Below are 19671 nucleotides of genomic sequence, written 5' to 3'. Positions count from 1 at the left end.
CCTATGCGGTGCCCCCAGTAGTGGCCCCCCCGCCTATGCGGTGCCCCCAGTAGTGGCCCCCCCGCCTATGCGGTGCCCCCAGTAGTGGCCCCCCCGCCTATGCGGTGCCCCCAGTAGTGGCCCCCCCGCCTATGCGGTGCCCCCAGTAGTGGCCCCCCCGCCTATGCGGTGCCCCCAGTAGTGGCCCCCCCCCGCCTATGCGGTGCCCCCAGTAGTGGCCCCCCCCCGCCTATGCGGTGCCCCCAGTAGTGGCCCCCCCCGCCTATGCGGTGCCCCCAGTAGTGGCCCCCCCCGCCTATGCGGTGCCCCCAGTAGTGGCCCCCCCGCCTATGCGGTGCCCCCAGTAGTGGCCCCCCCCGCCTATGCGGTGCCCCCAGTAGTGGCCCCCCCGCCTATGCGGTGCCCCCAGTAGTGGCCCCCCCGCCTATGCGGTGCCCCCAGTAGTGGCCCCCCCGCCTATGCGGTGCCCCCAGTAGTGGCCCCCCCGCCTATGCGGTGGCCCCCCGCCTATGCTGTGCCCCCAGTAGTGGCCCCCCCGCCTATGCGGTGCCCCCAGCAGTGGCCCCCCCGCCTATGCGGTGCCCCCAATAGTAGTCGTTCCCCCCCCCCCCCCATGCGGTGCCCTCAATAGTAATCTCCCCCCCCATGCGGTGCCCCCAATAGTAGTCTCCCCCCCCATGCGGTGCCCCCAGCAGTGGCCCCCCGCCTATGCGGTGCCCCCAGCAGTGGCCCCCCGCCTATGCGGTGCCCCCAGCAGTGGCCCCCCGCCTATGCGGTGCCCCCAATAGTTGTCGTTCCCCCCCCTCCCATGCGGTGCCCTCAATAGTAGTCTCCCCGCCTATGCGGTGCCCCCAGCAGTGGCCCCCCGCCTATGCGGTGCCCCCAGCAGTGGCCCCCCGCCTATGCGGTGCCCCCAGCAGTGGCCCCCCGCCTATGCGGTGCCCCCAGCAGTGGCCCCCCGCCTATGCGGTGCCCCCAATAGTAGTCGTTCCCCCCCCCATGCGGTGCCCCCAATAGTAGTCCCCACCCAATGCTGTTCCCCCAGTAGTGCTCTTTATATAGTGCCCCCAGTAGTTGTCCAACCCTATGCTGTGCTTCCAGTAGTGCCCTTTATATAATGCCCCCAGCAGTAGTCCCCCCTATGCAGTGCCCCCAGTAGTAGTCCCCCCCCCCCCCCCAGTAGTGCCCCAAGTAGTAGTACCCCCAGCAGTGCAGACAAAAACACATATGTAAAAAACATTAAAATAAAACACTTGCCTGAATCCCCGCTCCTGCTGCTGTCCGCTCCTCCGTCCTCCCGGCCCGTCCCACTCTGCATTATGCGAGAGAAGTCATGACGTCTCTCCCATCGCCCACTGCGGGAGCCGTAAGATGGAGCTCATAAGTGAGCTCCAGCCCTGGCTCCTGTAGTGGGCGCAGCAGCCAGTGAGAGTCTGTCTGACTCTTATTGACTGGCTGCCAAAGCAAACACACTGCCGGCGGAGGTGCTGTGCTTGTTTCTGTATGTAGTGCAGACTGCACTCACTGCGGTCTGCACTACAGTGACCATCGACGGGCCACGGGGAGGGCCACAAGCCACGCGTTAAAGACCCCTGACCTAGGTGGATAACCCTATATTTATTTATTTTTTTAAGTTTGCTGACAAAGCTGTGCATTTACATAATAATAGTAGCTTAACCACTTGCCTGGCGTGGTCGCATCAGATGCGATAAATTCAGAAATACACAGTGGGCGTTTGCTGAAATATCTTCCAGCACCCGCCCATCTAAAGGTGCCTACACACTTAGCGATATTTTACACGATTTACCCGATTCCGACGCATCGTCACGACAAATCGTGTCAAATATGTCCAAATTCTGAGTGTCCACTCACAATCATGATGCCGATGCGCGTCCCCGGAGGTCGTACATTACATCTTCGGATCTGCCGTGCTGTAGGGCAGATTTGCCAATCTGGGACACAATACATTGGAAAAAATTAAGGATGCACGATTAATCGTTTGTCACATTGGACACTTTTTACACCAAATCGTGTCCAGGACTGCCGGGGAGCTGCCAATCACTGATCAGCAGCACTGTGGCACTCCCCCACCCGACAGCTGCAGAAAGAAGCAGCCGCCTGTAAATCTAGTCTGTCCCCTTACTGTAATGAGCAGCTGCAGAGACAAGCAGCCGCTGGGTAAAAGTACTTACAGCTGCGTCTCTCCACATCTAGCCGCCCTCATGCGAAAAGTTTCCTTCCTACTCAATTCCAAAGACTTTTCGCCGGTGCAGAAACTCAATGCAATGGGACCTGCATAAAAGATTCGCCTATGGATAGGTATCGGAAAAAAGTGCAGAATTGGGGTTTTGGGGTGCAAAGCTGCGGGAACCCCCCTGCACCCTTGGGACAGTCCCACAACGGTAAACTCCTTCAAAAAAAGTTTTAAATTCTTTAGATCACCCCAAAAAAGTAGTTTCGTTTTGGGGGCAAGAAAGTTCAAAGTTAACTTAAAAACTAGCGAAATAGACTCCAGAGGGATCCCCAAGTATGTCCCAGGTGTTTTTAAGTTTGCAGGCGCTTGCGGTAGGTGGATTTTTAACTAATTTTAAAAGTACACTTTTGCAACTTAAAAATATGCTAGCATCCATTTTCAGGTACCCCAAATTTGCTGGGACTACTTATTTTGAGGCAAAAAAACCCTGCTAAATGCTATTCTTTACCACTTCTGCAAAGATGCTAAATAGCAGCTATTGAGCGCATTTAAGTACCCCAAATACCTTCAGCAGGATTATTCAGAGGTATCGAGTGATCCCCAATGTCAGTGCATCTTTTGGGGGGTGTCAGGCTGATTTCCCCAAAACGGACAGTACTTTTCGCATGTTACAGTTTCGCCGGCTCTCGTTTTCACCGATTTCGAATTGAATACATAAAAAAGCGGGCACGCGCGCGATACTATTTCACATTGAAAACCCGTGATATAGGCAAAGTCCAGCATGCTAAAAGTACGGGACTTTTTTCACATCTAATTGAATATGCCCCTTAGTCGCAGATCATTCGAATGTTGCAGTCCTGATTGAGTCTATGGTCCAGCAGACTTGCAGCCTCAGGGTGAGACACGCCCCCAAAACTGTCGTAAGAAATCTGAGTTACTTACCTGACTCCCTGTTACCTCCTCCAAACGCAACTCTGACTCATCACACTGTGAATAAGGCCCACATTCTGCCTTTGTCTGGCGACTTTTAAAAAGAAAATTTGACATCACTGCTGGAATCGAGCTCCAGAATGCTTTGCGAACAGCATTCTGGAGCACATGTGCTATGCTCTCCAGAATGCTGGAGTGAGGTCCATTTCTAAGGTATTGCCCCCACACCTTGGAGAGGTAGCCAGGGGTAACGGGAGGCGTATAACCGCAAAAGCACCTTGCACCAGATTGCACCATGAGGGGGGATTTACATAATATTTAAATTAATTTTTAATAATATTTTTAAATTAAATTAAAAAAAATCAACAATTTTTTAGGGCAATTTGGTAAAAACAATTTGGTTCTCTGGCACTGACTTATGGGGCTCATGCATCATTATTTATTTGGGGTAATTCCCCGTTCTGCCAATACCTGGTTCGGGTGATTGGCAAAATCCAACATGTTAGACCGTCTCAATCTCAATTCGCTGATTCTGACTCAAAAATTTTAAAAATGTATTTTGCCGATCCGCCGAGAAATCGCATATTGGCGGATCAGATTGGTGGATTAGCAGTGTGGCACTGCCACTTAGCTGTATGGCACGCATTAGACTGATGAACCCTGGAGGTAATGCAGATATGGCTTACAGGTTATAGCCTGATTATCACAGGAGTGGAATGATGGTACAGATCAGTTATTCAATAATGAGCTAAAATAATCATACAATGTCCATCCAATAACTTAATTAAAGTATATTTATTAATAAAACAATGTGAGTATGAATCCCCACATAACATACAATTGTAATCTGTGACTTGGAAAGTGGAGTCTCCCAATGATAGATAACAAAGTATCACAGTATGCCTGAGGAAGCGTCAGTCACCCATGAAACACGTCGCAGAGACACCAGAATGAGAATCTTTTTTTTTTTTGTTGCTTTTATGGCTTAGTTCTGTTTTTGGATTTGTATATTTTTTTTATAAGCCTACTATCTTCTATGATGTGATAGTTTGTTGTCTATCATTGTGAGATTCCGTATGATGTTGAAAAAAATAATTGTTGCTAAGAAAATTCTCTGTTGATTTTTTAATACTGGTGAATTCTGTCCACAGATGCAACATTGGGATTTGTTGGTCTTGGTATGTTCTATGGGCTCACTGAGTGTGTGTTATACCATAAATTATAAAACAAATTGCTTATTTTGTGTGTATCTCTTTTTAGCTCTCATCACATCTCCCTTTTGTCACCTAAGGTTCTTTATTGGTTTTAATATCAGCCTGTTCTTACTAATTTTACCCAACCCCCTCTTTCCCCAAAGCAGAACACGTTCTTGGAAAAACCCATTTGCACTACTCCAGGGGGAATTCCATTTGAATAGAAGCTCCCTGGAGATGTTGCCATAGCAACCGCACTGCCTATAGATTCACTCACTTCTGACACCATAGCAACATACCCTTCACCCAAACCAATTTATCTTGTACAATGTGGTTTTCTCACTGACCCAAGCAATAGCTCACTCCCAGTATAGCATATACAAATAATTACTCTATTTTTTATCGTGCCGTTCTCTCCTGGCTGGTAAACAGATTTTGTACAGGTATTGGTGCTAAATTGTCATCTTTGTTTGTGACAAAATAACCTAGTGCACCCCATTTCAGCCATTGCTGTTTATAACCAAATTAGACCTCTATTGCTTGCTGTGTGGCCCTACAAACATTCGTTCCAAACAGTCCAACTTCAATGGTTAAATTGGAAATACTAGTCAGCTGAAGAGCTGTCTGTGTTGTGAGATAATCTGTCATATTGCCATCATAGAGTGCCCCCTATATCTTGAGATTCAGTTGTGCACACCAATCCGAATGACCAGGTCTGTGTAACGTGGCCCTGCTTACATCCGCAGAACCTGATGCTCAAATGAACAACTATTAAATATATATTTATATATAACACACACTAGTAAAGGGACCCGACCTTGATCTGATCCCTGCCTATCTCTCACTCCGTTCGCCCCCTGTCCTGCACCCTGACTTCATCCTGCCCCCATATGTACACCGTTCCTGTTGTGCTCTTATCTATGCCTGTCCCGTCTCTCTATACGCACACATAAACCAACTCCATGTAGTTGAAATGCAAACAGTATGTAAAATCAGGTGCCCCCCAAGTTTCTGCTCCACAACACAGCAGCTGGTAATAGTAATAGGCCAAAGGCGGCACTCGGGACAAACCACGTCATACAAAATGATTCATTTCAGAATTTAATAATTCTGTCTTCAGGTACTAGATCTGTTTGATATGGATCTCTATCAACTGCACTGTTAAGAAAGGTGTGTTTTTCTATTCATTTGATCAATCATCCCAAATCATTAGGTGCCAGCAGTATATCTGAGTATTGTCTCTATGTGATAGCTGGCATTTGATCTTCCCAGAAGTATCGGTCCTCTCTCACCTTTGAGCTGATTGACGATTTGAACAACTTACATTTGTTCTACAGAATTTCTGTTGGAATCTGGTCATGATGAAGAAAATGTCTTTCTGTTGGTCTCTGTCTGCAGCTCTAAAAGCTCTTCTGAAATGTGACAACTGACTAGTTTGTGTCCAGTGACCTGTTGTAATGGCAATGAAAAAGAAAAATTTAAGTTTGTATGCATGAATGTACTCATCTAGTAATTTACGAAGCATAAATGTTTTATTACTTTTTTTTTGGGTTATGGGGATTAAGGTTAACACTTTGCTGGTGTGGGTTAGCACACCATTATATCATGTTATTTAATAACTATCAATGCCTGTCAGTTCATTCTAACACCTTTGTTTCCTCAGGAAGCCAAGCTGGATCCCTCGTCTTTTGGAGTAAGTTTTCGTATTTTGTATCCTGTAATTGGGTCAGGCTCACTGGTAATTGACTTTAAGTATTTTGTCTATCAGTAATTCTGCAGAAGCTAGAAGCAGATAACCAATTAAGTGGTAGCTGGAGTTTGTGTGTAGTATGTTTTATTATTGGGAGGGGGTGAGGTGATAGCAGGGGCACCAATAGAGATTTTGGCATATTAGTTCAGAGCTTTTTGCTATGTTATTAATATACCCTTTCAAACTGTATGAATGTGCAATCTGTTTATAAAAGGGCAGTGTGACCACATCCATTACATGTAATTGTTTTACTGCAGATATGCTGACATTCTGATTTGTTTCCAGCATTAACCCATATAAGCCCAGCCAGAAGGCCTCATTCTCTGAAAAATACCCCAGGGATGTAGAAGAACAGAAAAGGTAAGGATTATATGTTTCCACACATATATTGAGATTTGTGCGAATAGTGCACCTTTCCTGACTAAAGGAGCCCAATATTTACAGCACTCAAAGGGTAGCTCATATCTCCTGTCACTATACTGTGTATCTTTCTACTCTAGCGTCATTGTATGGTGTCTATAAAGCAATCACTCCTATTTGTGTCTTCCACACAACATGAGTTAAGAAATACAAAGGTGCTTTTACAAAGTAGGAAATGTAATCCTTATTTCTACTTCAGGGTCCATAGGGTATCCACAGGATACCTTGGGGGTATAGGTGTGACGTCAGTCGCAGGGCACCAAAGAGTTAAGCTTTCAGCCTCCCAGGATGCACTAGGTCCCCCTCCTATACCCCGCCCCCGGGCCAAGGCACCTCAGTTTAGTTTGGTGCCCGGCCAGAGTCGGGTGCACCTGTTGGAGTGGGGGCTAGAAGAGCCCCTGAAGCTTTTTCTTCATGCAGCTGTGGCTGCACATCTGGATGAACAGCATGGACAGTCAGTCCTGACGTCCATGCTGTCTTCCCTACACCCCGCCGGTACCAGAACGCCGGTACTGATCCGGGGATGCTGGTGGGCGTCTGGGGTCACAGCTAGCGGTGACCCCAGATGCTCCGGACCATGGCCGGATTCAAGGGGGACAGAGGTAAGCAGCGGGGTCCCGCGGTGGGTCCCCGCTGATCACATGGTCCTAAGTCCCCAGGCAGGGGGCTCCCTGGGGACTGGCTGCAGCGTGGAGCCAGGCGACCAACCTGCGCTTCCACTACCCCCTGGGACAGCGGACCGCAGCAGAGCGGTAGCGCTGCGGCGTCCCAGGGGTTAAATGCATGCCAGGGGAGCGCGCCTTCCCTGTCTCACAGCCGGCGCCTCCCCCGCTGCACACAGCCCTCTCTGCATGCTGCCGACTGGTCCTGTGGCAGCGCTCCTCCCCCAGGCCAGCCTCCTCTCTGCTCCTCGGCGGCCATCTTCTCCAGAACGCATGGTGAACGCTGCTGGAAGCGCTGGACGGAAGCATCGTGGTCTGGGTCCCCCTGCATACCTCTCCTCCACTGTGGCTCAGGTCTGTGTATGCAGCGCTGTGTCCTACCAGGCCCTGTGTCTGTGTAGTTGAGTGATCAGCGCTGTTAGTGCAGGAATTGTTATTTCTCTGCATTGTATGTGACTGTGCTAGCGCTGCTGCCTGTAACTTTTCTTCTCTAAACTGTCAGCTTTATTACTGTCCCTGTTCTTCTGCTAAAGCCCTTGCGGTGCGGTGCTGCAGGGTGGTCTCTCGCCTATTTAATACTTAATTGGTGAGAGAGGTCACATACGTGGTGCCATCATGTCTGAAAGTGATTTTCCCCTCCGGCTACAGTGTACCACGTGCAAAGTACCGTTAGGGGAGGGTAGCGCGGAGGGCCTTTGCCGGCAGTGTTTGTCCATGGCGCGGCCTATTACGGTTACAGCACCGGTACAGGAGCCGCCCTGGGCTTGTTTCGCTCAGGCGTTAACAGCTTTAGTGGGCCAGTTAGCTCCGCAGCCCGCGTTTACTCCGAGGGGTTTGTCCCAGCAGTCTGTGGTGTCGTCACCCATGCAGGGGTTCCCACGACAATTGGTGGTACCCCACAGTCTCCCTATTTCCCCGCTCCCGGGTTCTCAGGAGCCAGCGTGGATTAACTCCCTGACGAGTTCTGTACAGCACTTGTCGGATGTGTTGCAAGGGGAGTCTGTGATGCGGCCTCATAAAAGGCCGGTGGCGTCTCTGTCCGCTCCTTATGAGGATGACGAAGGGACGTCTGATGATGGGGAGATTCTGGATCCTTACGATCAGGAACCACTCCATACTAAGGACGCTGATGCTAAGTCCAAAGTATATATTCCTGGACTTATTCGGGCGGTCCGCACAGCCTTGGTGATTGAGGACGAAGTTCCCCCAGCGGCTAAATCTAAGTATGCCTTTTTCAAAGATGTGAAGGGCGATGCCACAGTCTTTCCTCTTTCGGGTCAGTTGGTGGACCATTTAGAGGAGGCGTGGAAACAACCTGGCAAAAGATACCAGCCGCAGAGACGCCTGGCGGTGGCTTATCCGTTCGCGGATAATTATTTTGCTAAGTGGGAATCCCCTCCACAGGTGGATTCTCACGTGACCCGTCTTGTCCGTAGTGCCACATTGCCGATGCCATCCATGTCCTCCCTTAAGGATGCTACGGACCGCAAGGTAGAAATCTGCCTGAAGTCCGCTTATTCCCTTGCAGGGGGGGCAGCACGGCAGGCTATGGCCATTTGCTGGGTTGCCAGAGCGATGGAGCGCTGGGCGGATTCATTAGAGGCTTCTTTTGAATCCGACTGTCCGGCCGAACAGGCGGAGTTGATTGGCAATCTCCGTGATTCGGCCACCTACATCAACGAGGCGGCTCTAGACATTAGTACTCTGGTGTCTAGAATTTCTTCAGCAGCGGTAGCTGCTCGTCGCACCTTGTGGCTGCGATCCTGGAAGGCGGACGCAGATTCCAAGAAAGGTCTGGAAGCGTTGCCGTTTACCGGAGAAGTTCTCTTCGGTCCGGATCTGGATAAGATTGTGGCCACGCTGGCGGCAGCCAAATCTGCTTGTCTCCCGTCGGCCGCTGCTCCTTCTGGTTCGGGACCATCGTCCTTTCGGTCATCTAGGGCCCAGGGCAGGCCCAAACCACAGTCGTTTCCTCGACAGGCTGGCCCTAAGAAATCGGTCAAGCCCCGGAAGCAGGCATGGAGTACCAGACGTCCGGCCCCCAAGCCAGATGACAAGCCTGCGGCCTGACGGTCCGGGCCTCCCTTTGGGGGATCCCAGGGTGGGAGGCCGCCTGCTACAGTTCGCCCAGTGTTGGTCGACCACTACGACAGACACTTGGGTTCTGGAGGTGGTTTCCCACGGATACGCCCTCTCCTTCCGGCACAGACCCCCGGCTCGCTTCTTCACCACGGGTCTCCCATCAGACCGGAACAAGGCTACGGAGCTGCGGAAGGTATTGCACACTATGCTCCAGGCTGGAGTTATAGTGGCTGTTCCATTCTCCCAGAGGGGCCAGGGTTTCTATTCAAATCTATTTTTGGTACAGAAACCCAATGGGTCATATCGTCCGATTCTCAACCTCAAAGCACTCAACAAGTCTTTGCGGGTCCCGAAGTTTCGGATGGAGACCCTACGGTCCATCATTCTGGCGCTGGAACCTGGGGACTACTTGGTGTCATTGGACATACAGGACGCTTACCTGCATGTCCCTATTCTTTGGCGCCATCAACAGTTCCTCAGGTTTGCAATCCGCAGCGACCACTTCCAGTTTCGGGCGTTACCTTTTGGCCTGGCAACAGCACCACGTGTTTTCACCAAGGTGATGGCGGTCATGGCGGCTTCTCTGCGGCTGCTGGGAGTCCGCATGTTGCCGTATTTGGACGACCTGTTATTGGTGGCAGGATCTCCAGAGCTCCTGTTACGCCACTTGGACCTGACCATTGCACTGCTGCAACGGCACGGCTGGCTAATCAACTGGCAGAAGTCCACTCTAATCCCGTCTCGGAGGATTCTGCATCTTGAAGCCTTATTGGACTCAGGACAGCAAAGGATCTTCGTGACGGAGGACAAGATCTCTGCTTTACAGTCAAGGGTGCGCAGTTGCCTGCACAGCCGCCGGGTGTCCTTACACTCGGCGATGAGGTTACTGGGCTCCATGGTGTCGGTGTTCGACATGGTGGAATACGCCCAGTTTCACTCCAGACCTCTGCAGCACCTGATCCTGTCCAAGTGGAACGGGCTGACTCAGTCTTTGAAGTCCCAGACGATTGTGCTCACCCAGGAGGTTCGCCTGTCCCTTGCGTGGTGGTTACAGACGACCCACCTCAACAAGGGACGTCCGTTCTGGGTTCCAAATTGGGTCCTGTTGACAACGGACGCCAGTCTTCGGGGCTGGGGAGCAGTTTCGGGTCCACACTTGTTCCAGGGCAGGTGGACGCCGACAGAAGCGGAGCTTCCAATAAATATCTTGGAACTCCGTGCGGTCTTCAATGCTCTCCAGCAGGCACAGCGGTTTCTCCAGGGTCGCCCGGTGCAGGTCCAGTCGGACAACGCTACCACCGTGGCCTACATAAACAGGCAAGGAGGAACTCGCAGTCGGGCGGCTCTCGTAGAGGTCTCTCGGATCCTGGTTTGGGCGGAGCGCAATCTTCCGGCCATATCAGCGGTCTTCATCCCGGGAGTGCTAAATTGGGAGGCGGACTCTCTAAGTCGCCAGGACGTTCATCCGGGGGAATGGTCCCTGCACCCGGACGTTTTTCAACTACTGGTGGACAGGTGGGGTCTTCCAGAAATCGACCTCATGGCGTCCCGGCACAACAACAAGTTGCCGGTGTACGGGTCTCGCACAAGAGACGAAGGGGCGTCTCTGGTGGATGCGCTGTCCGTCCGGTGGACGTTCCGGTTCGCATACCTGTTCCCTCCGGTCTCCCTTCTTCCACGGGTAATCCGGAAATTCAAACAGGAAGGAGGGACGCTCCTGTTGATAGCTCCCGCGTGGCCCAGACGGCACTGGTTCTCAGACCTTCAGGGTCTGTCCGTGGACAGTCCTCTGCGGTTGCCGCTACGACCGGACCTTCTGTCTCAGGGTCCTTGCCTTCACCCGGACCTGACTCGGCTGTCTTTGACGGCGTGGCTGTTGAGACGGCCATGCTGAGGTCCCGGGGGTTTTCCAGCTCTGTGGTGCGTACCATGTTACGAGCTCGGAAACCGTCTTCCGCGAGGATATACCATCGCGTGTGGCATACGTTCTTCCAGTGGTGTCGACCGAGAGGTTATGCACCGCGGGAGTTTCGTCTGTCTCGGATTCTCGCCTTCCTGCAAGCGGGACTAGATCATGGGCTTCGCCTTGCTTCTTTGAAGGTACAGGTTTCGGCCCTATCTGTCTGGTTTCACCGTAGGATTGCTACAATCCCGGATGTGCGCACCTTTATGCAGGGTGTTCTCCGCATTCAGCCGCCCTTTGTTCCACCTGTGGCGCCTTGGGATTTGGCTGTGGTCCTGAGGGCTCTCCAAGGACCGCCGTTTGAACCACTGGGCTCAGTGGATCTTAAATGGCTAACAGCTAAGACTGTTTTCCTTCTGGCCATTGCTTCGGCCAGACGTGTTTCTGAGTTAGGGGCTCTTTCTTGTAGACCCCCTTTCTTGGTTTTTTATGGGAACAGGGCAGTGCTCCGCACTCGGCCCGAGTTTCTTCCCAAAGTTGTTTCCCAGTTTCATGTTAACGAGGAAATAGTTGTTCCGGCCTTTAACTCACCGGGTCTTTCCGTGGGTGAGGCCTCTTTGGATGTTGTGCGGGCCTTAAGGACTTATGTTGACCGCACTTCTTCGTTTAGGAAGTCGGACGCTTTGTTTGTCCTCTATGGCTTCCGTAAAAAGGGTTGGCCTGCTTCAAAGCAAACTTTGGCAGCCTGGATCCGTATGGCTATTTCTGAAGCTTATCTTCATGAAGGCCTACCGGTCCCTCCTTCTCTGAAGGCTCATTCCACTAGGTCTGTGGGTCCTTCGTGGGCAGCTCGACGTGGTGCCTCGGCAGTTCAGATCTGCAAGGCTGCTACGTGGTCTTCTGTCCATACCTTTGTGAGGTATTACAGGTTTGACACCTTCGCCTCTCAGGATGCTTCCTTCGGGCGGCGGATTCTCCTTTCTGCACAGGAGCGTCCCCACCCTTAAAGGATACTGCTTTGGGACATCCCCAAGGTATCCTGTGGATACCCTATGGACCCTGAAGTAGAAAATATGAGATATGGTAAGAACTTACCCTTGTTATCTCTATTTCTACGAAGTCCATAGGGTTCCACAGGACTCCCGCCCTGTCGCACCTGTGCTGCAGATGGGCTTTGCTCTGGTCACCGGTTTTCCGTCTCCCTCTGGTGAGAATGTGATTCTTGTATGTGTCCAGATCTTTGTTCTCTCTCTTCCTTCTCCTCCTCCGGCCTATGGCTTGGTAACTAACTGAGGTGCCTTGGCCCGGGGGCGGGGTATAGGAGGGGGACCTAGTGCATCCTGGGAGGCTGAAAGCTTAACTCTTTGGTGCCCTGCGACTGACGTCACACCTATACCCCCAAGGTATCCTGTGGAACCCTATGGACTTCGTAGAAATAGAGATAACAAGGGTAAGTTCTTACCATATCTCATATTTTAGCACTGTTTAAGACTGATTTTTAAATACACCCTGCAGCAATGCCTAAAATATAGTCAATTTATATATAAGATCTAATATACATTAAGGGGTAATTCAATTAGCTACGATCATTTTTAGGGATCAGTTCATGGAACTATGTGTTTTTGCTGCCGGCCTCCTCGAAAAAAGGCTAATTATCAGGGTTTTATTTTTCTCAGAGCCTGCTGAAGTCCCGAAAAAAAATCCCTGAGAAGTGCTGCCGGCGGCTGCACTGTGGGGGTAATTTGATAGCCCTGGGGGTGTTGGGGGGTGTAAGTTAGCCCGCTTTACATTACCGCGGCTAATTGAATTCCTCCAATAAGCAGAAAAGTTAACTTGCTGTGACGACATGGAGATTGCACATGTGTTGTAATCAGCCAATTAGCTCTGCGTGTGGGAGTTATATATTACTTCATATTGTATAAATGAAAGAAAAGATCATGTTAATTAATAACTAATGATGGTCTGCTAATGAAAGTTTAAACATTTTTATTTTTCACTTTCATAATAGGTATATATTTAATCAAATATATCTAAAAGTACCAAAGCACAGTGATGCTGCTAGTATATTCTAACGCCCCATATTGAATTAATAAATAATAATAAAAGGCGCAAAACTGACTTGATATAATAAGAATAAGTTAAAAATCGCAAATAGCTAATGTAAGATGGTGTTCATTCTAGCACCCTGGATCGGTCACAACCCGTGCAATTCCTCTTTCCTGCCTAGGGTGTTGCTCTTTACTCTGGTGCTTCTAGCACACTCTGGTCTGTATTTCAGCAGTTTCTTGCAACAGCGGAGTGTGCTACAAGCACTAGAGCAGAGAGCTTTTTTCTGCTAGCCTCATCTGGCTAGCAGGATGCCTAGATTGGCACCCTGCAGTCAGAATCTGTGCAGCAGTGCTGCCTGGAGCGTCCTTAGGATGCTTCAGACGGTCATACCGCTGCCCTTACAGCTCTGGGCATTGCTGTAATCATCGGAGATTGTGGCCCCGCCCCTATGTGATGTCACACTGAGGAGGCATGGCCTGCGCAGGCCCACAAATAATGTTATATATATCAAAATGGCCCTCGGCAGAAAAAAGGTTCCCCACCCCTGCCCTAAATGCTTTATGCTGTTACATAGGACATGATTGGTGCTGTTTTAGTGCTGTGTATTTGCAGGTAGTATGTAGCACCCTCCGGCTGTGTATCACCCCCTTAATGGCACATTACACTGAATAGGAAACTTTCTACTACCACATGCGACGTCTTCAGGGTTGCAGTGCTGCTGTGACCATTTCCCTGCGGCTATTATATATTCCTAAGGGAGTAATTCCACAGCCTAAAGTGCTTCATTTGTCTGTTTGGAGTGGTCCATTGTTCAGTCTCTCCTGTGTGGCATCAGCCTTCCAAAATAACTATTTTCACAAAGCTCAATGTAATAAAGTTAAAGAGAGGTTTCAAGGAATTTGCAGTAAATCTGTATCCTAATGTGTGCAGCAAATGTTAAATTAATAAAGTACAAATAGAGCAGATTAATAAAGTACAAATAGAGATTACGTAAATTGTAATGTACATTAATTTTTCAATCATCTGCTCTGGTGGACACTGCTAACTTTGGCATGGACACACAATATAAACTGAAACTTGTTTGCAGTCTGTCTCTACTACACTCCTCCACCAATCAGATGTCCGTTTTTTGTTAGTCGCCATAGGAGATGGACTCTCATCTTTTTTTTTTTAACTTCTCTATAAGACTTTGCTGGAGGGCAGACATAAGCTCTTGTTCAGCGCTTCTCCTTTACCGCTCCCACCCCACCCACTACTTATGGCACCAAGAGTTGGATGGGGAGAGTCACCCTGGTAACTGTACTTATAGTGAACGGTAATCCAAGAAACGTAATCTGGGAGCTGTGATAGCCTGTGCAGCAGCCCCAGTATCTGCATGATAGGGAGATGTTCAGAACTAGAAGCCCAATGTGCGGCTTGTGAGACTGAAGACCTGGATTCTCGCATGTCTGGAAAGTACACATTCATCATGGTGGAGCTAACCTGGGCCAATGTGCTACCACACTTCATCATAGAACTGACATCCTTGAAGGCCAACCGATAGGAGATATAAAATGAGGTTTAGATCAGTCTTTGTTGCTGCAGTTACATATCAGACCTGTTTTAGGAGCAGTCAATAATCTTGTAGAGAAGTGGAATGTGCAGGACAGAGTGCTTAAAACTGGTATCACTCATTAGAATTTTGACCTTCGTGTATTACACACAGAACGTGTTAGAATATCATGTCATTAACACTTCTCTCAATCTATCCAGAAGGTTGGTGATTACAGCCTGCTTTTGGGAGTCAGTAATGGAGTCCTAAAGGTCTCTGGAAACTTTGCATTTCTTTGATCTGTCTGCTTACAGTGCATCCGGGAAGTATTCACAGTGCTTCACTTTTTCCACATTTTCTGTTACAGTCTTATTCCAAAATGGAATAAATTCATTTTTGTCCTCAAAATTTTACACACAATACCCCATAATGACAACATGTAAAAAGTTTGTTTTTGAGATTTTTGCAAATTTAATAAGAAAAAAAAACAAAAACTAAGAAATCACATGTACATAAGTATTCACAGCCTTTGCCATGAAGCTCAAAATTGAGCTGAGGTGCATCCTGTTTCCACTGATCATCCTTGAGATGTTCCTACAGCTTAATTGGAGTCCACCTGTGGTAGATTCAGTTGATTGGACATGATTTTGAAAGGCATACACCTTTCTATATAAGATCCCACACTTAACAGTGCATGTCAGAGCACAAACCAATCATGAAGTCCAAGGAATTGTCTGTAGACCTCCGAGACAGGATTGTCTCGAGGCACAAATCTGGGGAAGGGTTCAGAAAAATATCTGCTGCTTCGAAGGTACCAATGAGCACAGTGGCCTCCATCATCCGTAAATGGAAGAAGTTCGGAACTGAATTCTTTCAGGATGCACTGTATGCCTAGAACCTGACAGGAACTTTTCTCAGTCCATGGTAGGAGAGTTCTCTTTCCTCACAGTCAGTGTTTTAAAACCTAAATGTCACTCTTCCAGCTTTTCTTGGAAAAACAAGTGGAACCACTTAGACTTTTACTTTGCCCCACGGTTTTTCTCACCAAAGGGCTCAACAGGTTTAGAGACATTATAGAAAAAGGTTATGTCTTTTACCTTTTAGGGTCTCCATCAAATAGTTTTTTTTCCATGACTCTTCTACTAGTTCAGAGCTATACCCTTTGGGTTGGTTACATCTTGAAGGGTATTCACCAAGGTTTTGGTTGTCATGGCAGCGTTTTTATGGCCAATAGATTTATATGTGGATGACTTTATAATAAAAGCAATCTCTGGCTCTCTTCTGACCCATATGACGCTGACAGTGGCAACATAAGAAGCACCTGGTTCATTCAAACATTTTCAGAAAATCCAGGCTCATTAACATCAGTGGAAAAGATTCTGTTCATTTAGGACCTGGTAAAAGCTTTGTTACCTTGCAGAGGGGCATCAGTCTTTCCTTTTTTTAACCTAATTGGATTAATTCTATTCAAAGCAGCACATTTTATGTTTCCAACACCACATCTTCCAAAACCAAATTCTAGCCAGATGGTCAAGGTCTAACCCTAATTTGCCAACACCGTTCTTAAGGCAGTCACCGCTGACTCATCAGATCTTTCTCTGGTGGCTAAAGTCACATTCTCAACAGGGGTCATCCCCTTTTCATCTGGGCTTGAATCACTGGGACTGTAGATGCCAGCCTACATGTATGATGAGCAGTAATTCTGAACCTTTGGTCCCTAGACTGTGCGCTCAGCTAGAGGTACTCATGGTGGCCTTTAGACTGAACCACAAAGTAGCTCAGTATTGTGTACAAAAATATAGATCTGAAGCCATTTCTTGTGGACTTCCTTGGACGAGTTAATGTATCTTTTCCATCAGATTTACATCCCCTCATATACTTTAGAAGGGCCAAGAAAATATTGTCACAGTAATTTTGGTAGCACTAAACTAACCCAAAAAATTGTTACACCGACACTTTCAACATGTTGACAAAACTTCAGTGGAGGTTACCGCTAAAGAAAGACGTTCCACTGTAATGGTGCTGCTCTTGAGGCTATAATTCTTCTGGCTAAAGGATTGTTTGAAGATGTAATTTGGATGATGATCAGGGGCCAGGAAATCTGTCTCCTTGAAAAATTGCCATAGGGTGTGGAAAACCTACTTAGCTGGTGTTAACAGAAAGGAGTTCACACTTCATCTTTTACTTTAACAAGGCTCTTGTACCTCTCATAGGATGGTCTGGGCAGTGGTTTAAGATTGGCCTCTCCTACCCAGATGAAATTGGCATGCATTCCTGACATTCACACTTAGAACTTTTGCTTTAACTGAAGATGCTGTTTGAGCCCTGTGAAACTGTCAGATACTTAACTTAGAAGTTGTCTTTTTTTTTTTTCTTTTTTTTTTACTGGCTGCTGCCTCAGCTAGAAAGATGTCTCTGAAATGGCACCCTATCTTCCAGACCACCATATCTGTTTTTTTCATATGGACAGAGCTGTCCTGCATAGCAAGCCATTGTTACAGCCTAAGGCCCGTATTCAATTTGAGGCGAAAAGTAAGAGGTCGGACTTTTCGGCATCATTGCCGTTTTAGGAGAGGAATAAGTATAAGGCGTGTGCCCGCTTATCCCCGTATTCAATTAGGAATCAGTGAAAGCGGGATCTGGCAGAAAGTTAAGTATCAAAGTCATGTCACTTTTGGGGAAAACAACCTGTCACTCCTTAGAAGATGCTCTGACATGGGGGATCACTATGGGTACCCCAGATTTGGCCTGCTGAAGGTAATTCGGGTTTTTAAACAGCCGCGACAGGTGCATAAATGCGGCTTTGAAGAAGTGATGAAGAATAGCACTTAGGACTAGTTATTTTTCCCCCCCCAAAAAAACTATCAAATTTGGGGTACATGAAAATGGGTGCAAGCATATTTTTAAGTCCCTAAAGTATGAATAAGACCACACTCAGACTCACACTCAGGTTGATATCTCTAAGAGAACTCTGGCTCCAGATAACCTTTAAGCATTCAACAATCTGCAAAAGTGGGCTGAAAGCGCATGATGGAGCCTGAGTTTAACCATTGTACTGTGCTGCAACTTTGTTTCCAGTCCATACTTTTATGGAAAGTCTTGACCAACAATGTCTAAAGCTGGGTACACACTAGGCCGATCCCGTAGTTCGAAGCAACATATCGGGTACATCGTCTAGTGTGTACCCATGTTATATGCTCTCCCATGGGTTGCTGGAGACATCGCTTGACGGCCCTGCTGCAGAAGGCAGCGTGACATATAACTCTTCCCCGCTGGACCCGGCATCAGCAAGTGTGTATGCACTTGCTTAATGCAGGGTCCTGGTACACACTACTTTGTGTAGTGTGTACCCAGCATTAGTGTATTCTCCCCCGGGGATAGCTTTGGAAGGTCCCCATGGTTAGAAGTGTACCCCAGATTGTCTAAATGAAAAAAGTGGATTGTTGTACTTTAAATCCATTTCTCTGATCTCATTTGTGGAACACTGCATTTTCACTCCTTTTTAGTTCTGATCAAGTTTAAGTTGTGTTCTTGTTTGATTGCTTGTTCTGGTCTATTCTATGAGCTTTGTTATTCTGTAAACTGACATCTGATTGGTGGAGGGGTCTAGAGTGGATAAGACAGATGGCAAACATGTTTTAATTTACCTTGGGTGCTTACACCTGCACCAATGACCTCTGCACCCCAAGGGCAGCAGTGTCCCCAAATGGATTCTGAGAAATCGATTTTATGGGAAGTACAAAAATCTTCCTCCCCTTCAACTGCTGGCGTAAGTAATAATGTTATGGTTCTTAATGTACAAATATATTTTTATATTCTTAACAGCATCGAGGAACTGTTCGGAAAGAAATACAATTTTTCAGCTGGAACAGAGGAATACTGCGAGAGATACCAATACTCTCAAAACAGTAAGTAAAGGGACTTAAGGCATGTCTATTATAGCTTTAGTTTTGCTTCCTAATCTTCATATATGAATGATTTCAAACATGGGTCCTCAAAGACTTCAGTGTATTATTACTTTGAGATTAGAAGCTATATATATTTTCAGTATGCTTTGCAAATTGCCATGATTATTGGATTGTGCGGTATACCTAGCATTCGTAGGTACAAGAATAAGCCCTGTCAGCATGTCACATGACTTCTGTTGTGAAAGCATGGGTGTGGTATAAGAGATAGACAAAAATTAGTTAGACAATGTCGATCTACCCCAGTTGTTAGACAGTCAATAGATCGACAGGTACAAAAGGTCGACAGGTACAAAAGGTCGACAGGTACAAAAGGTCGACAGGGTCCAAAGGTCGACAGGGTCCAAAGGTCGACAGGGAAAAGTTCGACACGAAAATGATCGACACATTTTTAAAAATGTTTTTTGGCGTAAGTACCATTGTGCCCCTTGCAGGCTCGCCACGCTGCGGGCACGGTGGCTCGCTTCGCTCGCCACATGCATTTATTCCCCCTCCATGCCCACTTGGATGGTAGGGAATGACGTTGGTCACTGGCTCATCTTAAGTGCCTAACCCTAAACATAAAAAAAAGTCGATGATTTTCGTGTTGACCATTTTCATGTCGACTCTTTGACCCTGTCGACCATATGTACCTGTCGACCTTTTGTACCTGTCGATCTATTGACTGTCTAACAACTGGGGTCGATCTAGACATAGTAATTAGTTAGACAATCTATCTACAGTCCGGCACCCGAAGGCATTACATGATGGACATCATGACAGTGACTGTATGCAAAGCTGACCCAGGTCTGAAGAGCACCTCCTACATACTATCTGTCGCATGTGTTGCTTTGATTATTCTATTTATTCTGATGTCTCACGGGTGCTTCTGAAAACTGCATTGTTAAAGTCAATGGGACACGACATTTATAGGCTTGTCATGTACATGCCAATCAAACAAAAACCATTGTATGATACAAGAAACGTTACATTTATCAAGATTCTAAAAGCTG

At 47.9% G+C, this 19671-nt stretch overlaps 1 protein-coding gene across 3 annotated transcripts in view; it reads left to right on the top strand.

Moving 5' to 3' along the window:
* Positions 1–19671, top strand: part of LOC148524669 (uncharacterized) — a 60146-nt gene that overhangs the window by 14470 nt on the left and 26005 nt on the right. For all 3 annotated transcript variants that reach the window (XM_088471883.1, XM_088471882.1, XM_088471884.1), the window contains exons 3-5: positions 5981–6010; positions 6353–6427; positions 18540–18622. In XM_088471883.1, coding sequence (XP_088328009.1) covers positions 5981–6010; positions 6353–6427; positions 18540–18622 — 188 coding nt within the window. The remainder of the gene's footprint in view (positions 1–5980; positions 6011–6352; positions 6428–18539; positions 18623–19671) is intronic.

This window comes from Taudactylus pleione, unplaced genomic scaffold (genome assembly GCF_031769625.1).
Source record: "Taudactylus pleione unplaced genomic scaffold, aTauple2 ptg000117l, whole genome shotgun sequence".
NCBI lineage: Eukaryota > Metazoa > Chordata > Amphibia > Anura > Myobatrachidae > Taudactylus > Taudactylus pleione.
The sequence above is the reverse complement of the archived record's forward strand: the minus strand, read 5'-3'. Positions and strand labels throughout refer to the sequence as shown.